The following is a 12,135-nucleotide window of genomic DNA, read 5'->3' as shown; positions in this document are numbered from 1 at the left end:
TTACCACGTGTTCATATTTATTATAAAATTCACATCTCACTCATCATACAATTGAAATACCTACTCACTCATCATACAATTGAAATATTCTTGGTCCTCATAGTCTGACACAATAAAATACAAGGACAACTCCATCATTAGCGGAGGCGGTTCCACTGGATCACGACATGGAGGAGTATTTTCCTTCGGAGGACGTAATAGTGTCATTATTTCTGACACGGAACGCACTATTGGAACTGACTACGGACATTGTTCACTTGAGGAGCCATGTGTAATGGTTTTCCTCTTTTTTGTTTTGCCTTACTAATCTATTAAAAAAAAGAAATTGGAAATGCAAGAAATATATATATATATATATATATATATAAAGACATTACATTGAATAAAAAGGAAATTAATTATTATTTTTACCTCATTGCCAAGATTTAGACCTCTTCGAACATTTGTCCACGACCCTCCGACTTCGATGGAAGATGACATTTATATTTTTGCACAAATGAAATTTTGTAATAGAAAATTTGGTGTGGAAAGTGAAAAATATTGGAAGGAGATGAGTTTGTATGAAGATTTAGTGTGGAAAGTGAATAAAATTGTTATGTATTTATATGGAAAAAATCCAGAATTTTTGGTTTTTTTTTAAAAAAAAAATTGAATTTTTTCTATTTTTTTTGCAATTTTTAAGCCAAAAAATCAAGGCCGTTAGATTTATGGAAAAATTGCATCGGAGCGCCCAGAAGCACCACGTGGCATATTCCCGTTGGGGTTCTGCAAGAATGACGTCATGCCGACGCAAGCTTAAAATCAAATTTTTTTTAGGGAGTTTCACTAAAACACCCAAAATGGGGCTTAAATTATAAAAAAACTCAAGCACTATTTAAACATATAAACACACCCAAAACTCATCATTACACACACTCAAAATCCATTTATAAACACACCCAAAAAGTTGACTTTGGGTTTGATTTTGAGTGTGTTTCTATGTTTAAATAGTGTTTGGGTTTTTCTATAAATACATGTCTAGGATTGGGTTTATTTATAAATTTGTATTTTTTTTACTGTTAGTGTGTGAAATTCACACGCCAACAGAAAAAAATTTGAATTATCAGACAGACATTAGCGTGACGTCCCTCAAGCCAGCATTTAAACTTGCCCGCCTGTGCTTCTTCTCTCACGCTAGAGGGCTCTTGGGCTCGCCGGGAGGCCTTTCCCCCGGTTTGGGTCTGGCGCCGGAGATGCTCTTACATTCACCAATATTATGATGGAAGGGTTAAATAATATTTTTTCATTTAAAAAATAAAAACAATATAGAATGGCAAGGTTACATTCTTGTCTCACATTGTTAACGTAACTATTTAAAAATATTTTATGTTGTCATCATAACATCAATCCGTTGTCGTCCAGCGGTTAGGATATCTGGCTTTCACCCAGGAGACCCGGGTTCGATTCCCGGCAACGGAACTTTTTAGAATTTGCTTTTTTAGTGTGCTGACGTGGCATAAGCATTTTAGTAATTAACTATTAAAAACTTTAACATCAAATTAAATATAAAAAACAGATTTTAAATATTTTACAATACAAAATAATTATAAAAAATCCCTCTTCCCCTTCTTCCCCGTCACCCCACCAGACCCCATCCCCAACCCACTCATCCGTCTGTTCCTCTCTCTCCCCCTTGTACTCATAGAACATCGAAGCCAACCTCAAGCTCCCATCTTCTCTCTCTTTCTGGATCCGTCCTCTCTTGTTCTCTGTTCTCTGTTCTCTCTCCCCTTCTCGAACTCTCTGAAAAGTAATTAAGCCTTAATACAATCGGGTTTGCCACGTGTCAAAACATCTGAAAAGTACCCCCGATTTCACGTGACGACAGACACGTCACCGGGTCACCGAGTCACCGAGTCACCGAAAGTGACAGTTGGAGCCCGAAGCTTCTCTTTTCCCTAGCGTAATTCCAAGGCCTATTTCCATCTACAAATCTATCTTCTTCTACACCAAGGAATTTTGACGTTCTCAAAGTCTCAGGTACACTGACATCGTCTTTATCCTATAGTTTAATCATCTCAATTCTGTTCTCGCAATTTCTTTATTTTCACTCGGATTTGATCTCCTTATTTCCTTCGTTTTCTTGTTTTGCATCGTTTTTTTCACGCCACCTTTTTTTGTCGAAATTTTGGGTATACCATCGAGTACGATGTGCTGTTCTTGTTACGTCTTAGATGATGCGCAGTCAGTAAAAATGTCGATTTTGTCTGTTGTTAGCAAAGAAAGGATCAGCTAAACGAAACAAAAAATGAAGGAGAGAAACATGGCAGCTTGATTATATGTTCTGTTTGGTTCGAGAAACGCTGGGAAAAAAGGATAGAAATATTGTTATATAGCTTAGATTATCCGAGTTTTCTTCGGAAACCAGGGCATTTAAATACAGTTTGATCGGTTTTTCGCATTATTATCAGTCTCTGTCTCAAGAAATAAGTCCAAGCTCTGCTGCTGGCTCCAACTCTAGATTGGACATGAAAAAATTGATTCAGGGAATCAATGCTGATGTGCCCTTTCACTTTGTCACTTTGAGCTTGCTAGAGAGGGAGAGAAAAAGTTGTTCCAAAAATTTAAAGAAAAAAAATCTCTTATTTCTTCCATAGTCACTTTGCTAGATGGCTTAATTGTCTTGAATTTATCTGTTCCAAACAGTGCGTGAGAGTAATTTGCACATATTTGCATTTTGTTACTGTGAAAATGGGGAAATGGTTTATTAGTAATAACGCATTTCAATGCAGGAATTTGGTTGTGAAGTGTTTCAGCATCATGGCTTCATCTGTTCTGATCTCTGATACTGAGCCTTGGAAGGATTTGAAGGTAATTGAGACAGTACCTCTTTGCAATGTGCAGTATGAAAGTTTTCAGATCTCTGTTCTAAATGTGGATAGTTTTCATTGTTCAGGCCCATGTTGCGGACATAAACAAGACCCATTTGCGTGATTTGATGAATGATATTAAGCGGTCCCAGTTAATGACGAAGTAAGTCTTCTGCTGGAACTTTTTGAAAGCTTTAATCTTACTTCATCTCATCCTTGTTTTATATGATACATGAAGTGTATGACATGAATATTGTTGTAGGCTGTATCAACTATTATATGTGAAGTCATGAATAACTTGATAATGTGTATATTCTAATAGTGAGTTTGATGGGATACTATTGGACTACTCACGGCAACGTGCCACACCTGAAACTTTGGAGAAGCTTTTCAAATTAGCAGAGGTGGGGTTGGCCCATTCATAACTAGTCTGTCTTGGGGGGCAAGGGATCGGGTGAATATGTTTTCTAAGTAATGTTGTCTATGCCACAATGCAGGCTGCGTCCCTCAAAGAAAAGATTAACCGAATGTTTGGTGGAGAGCATGTAAGTTCAAGTTTATCTTCCTTTGGTAGCATGCGGATAAATATGGAATTAAAATGCTAATTTGGACACGTTTTATCTGCAATTGTTGAGAAACTTTTTTGTGAGCACAACAATAGACCAGCTTATTTCTGAAACCATCATGTGATTCTTTTGCATTCTATTTATTTTTCCTTTTTCTTCTGGGTGGTGCCTTCAGATAAACAGCACAGAAAATAGATCAGTGCTTCATGTAGCTCTACGTGCTCCAAGGGATGCAGTTATACAAAGTGATGGGAAAAATGTGGTCACAGATGTTTGGGAAGTTCTGGACAAGATCCAAAAGTTCTCTGACAGTATTCGAAGTGGATCTTGGGTAATCAACCACAATTTTTTTAGTATCCATTTTGGGTCCATATTGCCTGAATTCTGAAGTAATTGACAATTGTGGTAGGTTGGAGCCACAGGAAAAGCCCTGAAGGATGTCATTGCTGTTGGTATTGGTGGCAGCTTCTTAGGTCCTCTGTTTGTGCACACAGCTCTTCAAACAGGTTCAGATGATGCATTCCATTTTATCCATTTATAACTCTATTTTGCAGTCTTATTTACTATTTAGTGTGAGTTTCCTTGTGAAAAATGATTAAGCTTGCTTTGGAATAAAGTTTGGGCAGTGTTCATTGGTTTGATTACATCTTACAGATCCCGAGGCTATTGAAACAGCAAGGGGAAGGCAGCTGCATTTGTAAGTACTTACATATTGATTTTTTAATTGATTAATTTCCAGTTCTCTATATCAATGAATTAAAAGCTGGTATGATGCTAATAGTAAGAATCCATGTCTTGAGGCTTTTGAAGTGATTTCCCACTACTGTTGTCAAACATTGTGGATTATCTTTCTTTTAGCTCCTTCTACCTGATTGGTTTGTTTGTGTTCATTAGTTTATTTCTGTGGCATAGTTTTTGAAGGAAGGATGCGTTCATCTGTTAAAGACATGTAGAGAAGCATTTTGTATTTGTTACGGCATATAGGATTTTAGGACATCACATGCTTTTGCTTCTGTTTTCAAACTTTCTTTCGTTTTAATTTTGAAAGCAATCTGTATTCTGTGTGTTTGGTTGTAGTTGTGGTGGTTGAAGAAGCATAGCCCATACTCAGGGACTATGTTAGATGCATTATCTGTGTAAATATTTGGTTGTAGTTTTGGTGGTTGGGTTAAAAGATTAGATGCATTCTGTAAAAGCCAGTAACATGGCCCAGAACGAGTGGCAGTATTCCACTTCTGATAATTATGTGTGGCATAATTTTTTTTATCCAAGGATCGATGCTTCCGGTCTAAGGGTATTCTAATCTTTTGTTTTCCTCTGTGTGCAGTCTTGCAAATGTTGATCCTATTGATGTTGCCAGAAATATTGCAGGGTTAAACCCAGAAACTACCCTCGGTAAGCATAAGTTTACTTATATCACTAAATATTGACTTTTGTAAACTAAGCTCTATGTTGGGTGTCTTATCGTTTGTATTCTTTTGATATTTGCAGTTGTGGTAGTTTCGAAGACTTTTACAACAGCTGAAACTATGTTGAATGCTCGAACCCTTAGGGAATGGATTTCATCTTCTCTCGGGTTAGTGCACTGCTAACACTTCTTCAAGTATATGAACAGTTATTTCAGATTAAGGATTTGCTTCATATTTGATGATTGAATTTAGACTTAGTAAATAATTTTTTTGGGGTGGGTGGAATGAATCATATTTAGAATAGCTTAGTAATGCTATAATTGAATAATTTAGTACTCAAGATAGTAATGATGGAGTGAAGGTTTATTATGTCTTTTTGTAGTTTAATTATTGATTTTGTCAGATAAAATGTGAGTTTTGAAGATCTGCCTGCCCCCCTCTCTCTCTCTCTGTCTCTCTCTCATGATTGAGCGTAACATTTTCAGGCCTGAAGCAGTTGCAAAGCATATCGTAGCAGTCAGCACTAATCTTACAGTATGAGTTTTTCCTTTGCCCTCATGCCTTTAGTTTATTAAACATTCAGTTTATCATTAATTTTAATTAACTATTTTTTATTATTCGTTGGTCATTCTAAATTTCTGTGCTTTTTTTCTTTTGGTTTTTATTCTGATGCTATTTATTGAGTTCATCAGGACTAAGGTTGTTTTTTAAGATGGAAATATTGGCAGATTTAGGTGCTCTATTGAAAACCTGTGAAAAGCGTGCATTCCATCTTCATGTGTTCCTTAATTGTTATATAAATTTGATCTTAGTCCCTCATATAGTTTTATACAAACAGATCTTAGTGCCTTTTATTTGTGATGGATTATCAAAGATTCTCTAATACAAGCCTTTAATTTACAGTGTGCGTATATTTTTTTAAAAGTGGTTATAAAAAAAGATATGATTTTTTTTCCATCTACAATCTTCGTAGACATTGAAGTTTGGTCTATTCGCAAGAAAGCTATCTTTGCGTATTATCTTTGTGTGTTTCTGTTTCAGCTTGTAGAGAAGTTTGGGATTGACCCAAATAATGCTTTTGCATTTTGGGACTGGGTTGGTGGCCGGTATAGTGGTAAGTTATTTGCCCTCTTGTGTATATATTTTCAGCTACCTTGATGTTTAATTATTATTTTTGAATTTCTGGTTGCAGTTTGCAGTGCTGTTGGAGTGTTGCCTTTATCTCTTCAATATGGGTTCTCAGTTGTTGAGAAGTACGCTGCTCATGGTTGTTTCAATTGTATTTGAATCATTTCTGAAGTTTGTGATACATAGATTCGATTTCTACTCCATTAGTCAATGCAGATTAGGTTTAAATTGTTTATCCTGTTTTCTCTATGTAGAAGAAAATAAATTTGTTGCTTTCTCCAGTAAATATATGGACTTGAGAAACAATTTTGAACCTGCCCTTTGCAAAATGACAAACATAGAATGCATCTTTCCAGAAAAAAGAAAAAACTGAAGATAATAATTCAGATAGGGCGCGGCATGATGTTTTAAAGATATTTTATGTTATTTGTTAACAGTAGCTTTGAAAACAATAACTACATAAGCACTGATGCTGATGTAACTCGGTGATCTGATTCCCAAAAGGCAGTTTCCAGTTCTCTGTCAATGCCTTTTTTCCTGAGGAAAAAAGGCTCTTGTTTCGTTTCAATGGTTGGTGAAATGATCTTTGCATATACTAACTAGGATGTTATATTTCCTGCTCAAAGGTTTTTAAAGGGGGCTTCAAGCATTGATCAACACTTCTACTCAACACCATTTGAGAAAAATATCCCTGTAAGTGCCTAAGGTTGTTATCATCATGATTATTGCTAGAGTGATTGTCTTGCATTTCCTACTGGGAATGGCAAGGATGGTACCTGTAACACTGGTGAGTTATAAAAATACCTATAACACCGGTGGGTTACAGAAATATCGGTGCACAATGAATCTCATCAGAGTTTCAGTTCATTCATATAATCATTTTGTTTCACCTTTTAGTGTGATTCTTCTCTAGGTGAGTGACACCTTAGCCACCTCTATATTCAAGTTTGGGGTATATTGTTGTGGTTACCTATTTAGATAGGTAGCTTAGCTGTAAAGCTTTATGAGATAATTATTTTTGTGTTATATACTGTTTCATCCCTGCTTCAGGTTCTCTTGGGTCTGTTGAGCTTATGGAATGTTTCATTCCTTGGATACCCTGCAAGAGTGAGTGTTACTTTATCCTTTCTAGACTTCAAATTTGTAAGTCTCAATCAATTTTGTCTTTTAACTTCTTTCTGCTTATTTTTTAGGCTATCTTACCTTACTCCCAAGCACTGGAGAAGTTTGCTCCGCACATTCAACAGGCAAGTTTATACTAGTCATCTATCTGCATTTTTATATTAAATGCTCTTATACCTTCCTTTTTTTTTTGGGCAATGTAGGTTAGCATGGAAAGTAACGGCAAGGGTGTATCAATTGAGGGTGTAATACTTCCCTTTGAGACTGGAGAAATTGACTTTGGTGAACCTGGAACAAACGGTCAGCACAGCTTTTACCAACTAATTCACCAGGTGACCAACGTTCTATTATTTGTTTAATTCTAACAATTTTCAGTGATCTCATGTATGAAAACTGATTTTACATTCAAAAGTGTTACCAAACCTTCAGCTTTTCAGTCTTATGTGAAGGAACACTGAGCGCATTTCTGAGCTTCAGATAATTATTCTTGGTACTTTGATTTATGTTGTGATGTACATTGATAATTAATTTTTTTCCTTCTTGAATGTTCAGGGCCGTGTTATTCCTTGTGATTTTATTGGTGTTGTGAAGAGTCAACAACCTGTTTACCTGAAAGGTACCTAATTTAAAACTCTTATGTCTTGCTCGAAGTTTTTATTTTGATGTTTGGTTTGTGGGGTATGCAATATAGAATTCCTCACGTGTTTGCTGCAGGTGAAGTGGTGAGCAACCATGATGAGCTCATGTCTAACTTTTTTGCACAGCCAGATGCCCTTGCATATGGGAAGGTATGTTTTATGCTTACTCCTGGACACTGGAAAACTGGGTTTACATTTGAACCAAACACCACCCAAAAAGCTTTATATGTTAAAACAACATCATTTTATACCCTTGCTTTTGAGGTAATTGAGTTTGCACTATGATTCTAGAAACAAAAACAAAAAAAATGATAAAACTAAGATTAGCAAAGAAATTTTGCCATTGCTCTCACTAAGATGAGAGCACATATTACTACCTTGGATTTTTTTCATGTCTAACCAGAATTAAGTTTCTTGTAGCACCCAGAACAGCTGCAGAAAGAGAATGTTCCAAAGCATCTTATTCCGCATAAGGTGAGTTCCTATTGGCTTCAGTCATTGGCTTATAAGTGAATAAGTGGCACTAATTATAAGATATCTCTCACAGACTTTCTCTGGAAACCGGCCCTCTCTCAGCATTCTTTTTCCATCACTGAATGCTTACAATATTGGCCAGGTTTGCTATTTGATTTCATTTTCTACCTTTTGTTATGCGTTTTGGTCATGCCTAATTGTTTGACGTTTCAATTTCAATTGGTTTTTCTGCTTGTGTTAGCATATGCAAAGTCAAACAGTAAATTGCTTGATGAATTGTCATTTACTACATATTTGCTAACTTATCAATTCTAAAACATAACATTCTAGGCCTGCATGTTTAGTCCGAGTGCTTGTTCATGTGCTATGTGAAGTCTTCATTTACTGCTCTTGTATTCTTTCTAATACCTACTTGCCTGTATCCAGTTGTTGGCAATCTACGAACACAGAGTTGCAGTCCAAGGTTTCCTATGGGGGATCAATTCTTTTGACCAGTGGGGAGTAGAATTGGGGAAGGTACAACGGAACCTTATCAGTGTTCTCGCACTAGACCAAAATGAATTTAAGAATTGTATCAACTTTCGTCTGTCCGCTGATCTAATTTGAAGTTTATTTTGTTTTGTCCCCTTCATATATTTTAACATATCCATTTCATGTTTGTTAACGCAGTCATTGGCTACTCAAGTTAGAAAGCAACTCAATGCATCTCGCACAAAAGGGCAACCGATTGAAGGCTTTAATTACAGTACAACAACATTGTTAAAAAAATACTTGGAGGTACGTACAGCCAAAATAAAAAATAAAAATAATGCTTGGGAGGTATCATGGCAAATCACATTTTCATTTGGAAACACACACACACAAATAAAATGCAATTAATTGAAAATACATTTTGATACTTACTACTTATAGGATCTTCCTGACACTAGATTACTGTATCAATTTGGCAGGCAAGTTCAGATATTCCTGCTGATCTTCCTACGCTTCTGCCGCGGATATAGTTACCTTCTTCTGGAAATATTCAACTTTAAAGTCAGTCGAACGAATAAAGTATTAACCTTGTGTATATGAACCCAGTATATAGCGTTCTGGGTCTTGGTTACGCTTGCAGTTTTTCTAATGTTTAACTTTACATTGAGCATCATTATAATTAAATTGAGGCTACTTCAGGGTACGAAGCAATGCTGCCCAAACAACTCAGTGGTAATCCATTTTAGTGACAACTTTCATGTTGCAATTTTTCTACTTTCATGAATCCATTTTGGTCTGTCTGAAAGCATTTTATGAATGTGCAAAACAAAACCAGTTAGCCATTGACTGAAAATATTTGCATTACGTTGAACCAAAAAAATTCACCAAAAAAAAAATGGCGGGTTTAGATAAGCCCCACAACGTTGGGTGGGTGATTCCCACATGACACTTGTTTTCAAAACAAATTTGAAACAACATGCATACAAGATTGTCCCTGTTCTTATCCCTAGAGAAAAGGAAGGGATAAATAAAGGATAATTTGATCAAGTGGGAGAAGGAGTCCAATTTGAACAAGGATTGTTCCATCTCAAAACTCTTTCTGGCAATCACTTTATAAAAGGGGTGGAGGGTTGCAGGGAAAGGGGAGGAGGAGGGCAGCCGGCAGGCTGTGGAGAGATACAAAAATAAAGGGGGAGAGCTGCAGGAACGAAGAGGAAGAGCAAGCACATAAGAGGATTCCTGGCTATGGTGACTTCTATCATCATAAAAAAAAGTTAGGAATCTCTCTATGGCAAGGCTCTGCTCAAAGACTTCCAAGGAAAGCATTCAACATCCAGCACGATTAAACCATGGGGATTCTTGGCTATGATGATTGAAATCATCACATATTAAGTCAAAAATATACTCTAAGGCGTACCTCTTCTCAGATACCTCCAGGACATCCAGCTATGGATTGACAGCTAAGATGATTGAAATCATCGTGAGGTCAAGTCCTGATATGCTCCGAGGTGCAGCTCCACTCAGACGCTTTCAGGATGTGCTCAACATCCAATTCACAAGCATTCCGTAAGGATGGCTTATCATGATGGGCTAACCATCACAAAACCAATTCTGGTGGCTTCGCAAGGAAAGCACGAACTGAGGTTTGTCTCTGACGTGGGTTGTGCCGCAGGGAGATAGCAGACAGAGAAAAGGAAAACATTAACGAAGGCATTCGTTCAAATACCCAGTCATGGTACCGACTGCTTCTTGTCCTCCAATGACAAGAAGACAAGTTAATTGTCTTTTAAATGAAAGCTGCACAAATATCTGAAGTAGGGAAAAAAATTATACAAATTTATAAATAAACTCAATTCTAGACATGTATTTATAAAAAAATCTAATACTATTTAAACATAAAAACACATTCAAAATCAACAATTGTATATTTTTTGGGTGTGTTTATAAATGGGTTTTGAGTGTATGTAATGATGGATTTTGAGTGTGTTTATAAAGTATTTTGGATGTTAAGTTTTTTTATAATTTTAACTCTCATTTTGGGTGTTTTAGTGAAACCCCAAAAAATTATATCTGCTGTTTGCACATCAAAGGTGAGCCCACCACGTGAAAGCTAAAGAAAAAAATCAGCCATGTTGAAGAAGCAAAACAAAATGAAGAGTAAGTGTGGCGGTGAATCCATCACTTGCGAATTCAAAGGAAGAGGACTTCTTCCTCTTTGACTTGAAGCAGAGCAAGAAAAAAAGAAGTCTTGGACTTCGAGGACTTGCATGTCCAAAGTGAATCCAAGATTATGAAAAAGGAATGGGTTGCAACTCTACATGCAGCAAGACATTGAGATTTCTCTCACAGATGCCTTGAGCATCCAAACCCACAGACAAACAGCTAAGGTTGTGCATCGTTAATAAAGTTCCTCCCTGGAAGTCTCTTAGCTTGGGTATGAAACCCACAAACCAAATTATACGGATTATCAATCCATCACGGGTGTGTAACCCTCAATCAAATACTCTGTGATATATCCATTTTGGGCATAAAGCTCATTCACCAAGTTCTCTGGATGACAGATCCAATTTGGGTACAAAACCATGAAAGGGTTTAATCTCACAGCAAATAAAAATCAGCTGTGTGCAGAAAAAAAGAAGGAAACAAAGCTCGAAAGGGGAGACCGCGAGGTGCAGCCCATTCCTTGAATTCCTCATCTGGGGGTTGTTTGCAAACAATCAAAACAAAGGATGGAGGTCTTTAAAGAAGGGAGTAAGGATAGCCACGTTTCTGTTGGCAACTTCTTGCTGTGCAGCAAACCAAAAAACAAAGAAAAGAAGGAAAGATGGACTCACAGCTAGTGGCAATTTCCTCCCGTTTTTTACACGTGGCAGCCAAACAAATTAAAAGTGGCTGGGTGTCAAGAGAACCGTTCAAAACACGTTTATTCAAAGTCGTGTCAACCCGTGTAAATATAGAAATAGAGACACACATATGGAGTTTCGAACCTCCTCCATCCTCATTACTCCAACACCTGGTATCCACCATGCTGGATACAACTTTGTAATTATATACTATGCCTTTTGATATTTATAATGTTTCTTTTTCTTCTTTTGTTTTCTTTTTTTTCCGTCTATCTTCTCCTCTCTCTTTTTTAATTTCTTTTCCTTCTCTCTTTTCTCCTCTCTTTTTTTACTTCTCTTTAGTTTTCTCTCCTCTCTTTTTTATTTTATCTCTCTCTCAATTTTTTTTTGTTTTCCTTCTCTTTTCTCTCCTCTCTCTATTTTTTTTTGTTTTCATTCTCTCTTCTCTCCTCTCTCTATCCTTTTTTTTCTTTCTTTTCCTTATATTTTCTCTCCTCTCTCTGGTTTATTTTATTTAAATTTTTGTTGTGACTTTTGTAACATGCATGTTATTATTTATCAAACTAAAACGATAAAAGGGAACCCGACACGACACGTTTATTAAATGGGTCCACTGGGCTCAGTTGAATATGACA

General features: G+C 36.5%; 1 protein-coding gene and 1 non-coding gene across 2 annotated transcripts; both read left to right on the top strand.

Annotated features, from left to right (window-relative positions):
* Positions 1-1,386: 1,386 nt before the first annotated feature.
* On the top strand, positions 1,387-1,458 carry TRNAE-UUC (transfer RNA glutamic acid (anticodon UUC)). Its single transcript has one exon. It is a non-coding gene; the product is annotated as a tRNA-Glu (tRNA).
* A 134-nt stretch (positions 1,459-1,592) lies between these two features.
* Positions 1,593-9,431, top strand: LOC103320936 (Sugar isomerase (SIS) family protein). Its single transcript, XM_008222674.2, has 24 exons — positions 1,593-2,019; positions 2,772-2,850; positions 2,936-3,012; positions 3,172-3,253; positions 3,347-3,394; positions 3,591-3,746; positions 3,825-3,921; positions 4,070-4,112; positions 4,743-4,810; positions 4,907-4,991; positions 5,310-5,358; positions 5,866-5,938; positions 6,017-6,077; positions 6,579-6,645; positions 7,003-7,059; positions 7,146-7,199; positions 7,278-7,406; positions 7,627-7,690; positions 7,789-7,862; positions 8,133-8,186; positions 8,260-8,328; positions 8,613-8,702; positions 8,856-8,963; positions 9,137-9,431. Exons 2-24 carry the CDS (start codon positions 2,800-2,802, stop codon positions 9,185-9,187), a joined length of 1,707 nt encoding a protein of 568 aa, XP_008220896.2. The 5' UTR covers positions 1,593-2,019; positions 2,772-2,799; the 3' UTR covers positions 9,188-9,431.
* The last annotated feature ends 2,704 nt before the right edge of the window (positions 9,432-12,135 follow it).

Source organism: Prunus mume, linkage group LG2, assembly GCF_029339155.1.
Source record: "Prunus mume cultivar Tortuosa linkage group LG2, ASM2933915v1, whole genome shotgun sequence".
Taxonomy (NCBI): domain Eukaryota; kingdom Viridiplantae; phylum Streptophyta; class Magnoliopsida; order Rosales; family Rosaceae; genus Prunus; species Prunus mume.
The sequence above is the reverse complement of the archived record's forward strand: the minus strand, read 5'-3'. Positions and strand labels throughout refer to the sequence as shown.

Bases quoted from the DNA above. Each gene is read 5' to 3' on its own strand.
- LOC103320936 (XM_008222674.2), top strand. From the start codon at position 2,800: ATGGCTTCATCTGTTCTGATCTCTGATACTGAGCCTTGGAAGGATTTG. The intron at 3,922-4,069 runs GTTCAGATGATG...TACATCTTACAG, and splicing joins GCACACAGCTCTTCAAACAG to ATCCCGAGGCTATTGAAACA. The intron at 7,407-7,626 runs GTGACCAACGTT...TTGAATGTTCAG, and splicing joins TTTACCAACTAATTCACCAG to GGCCGTGTTATTCCTTGTGA.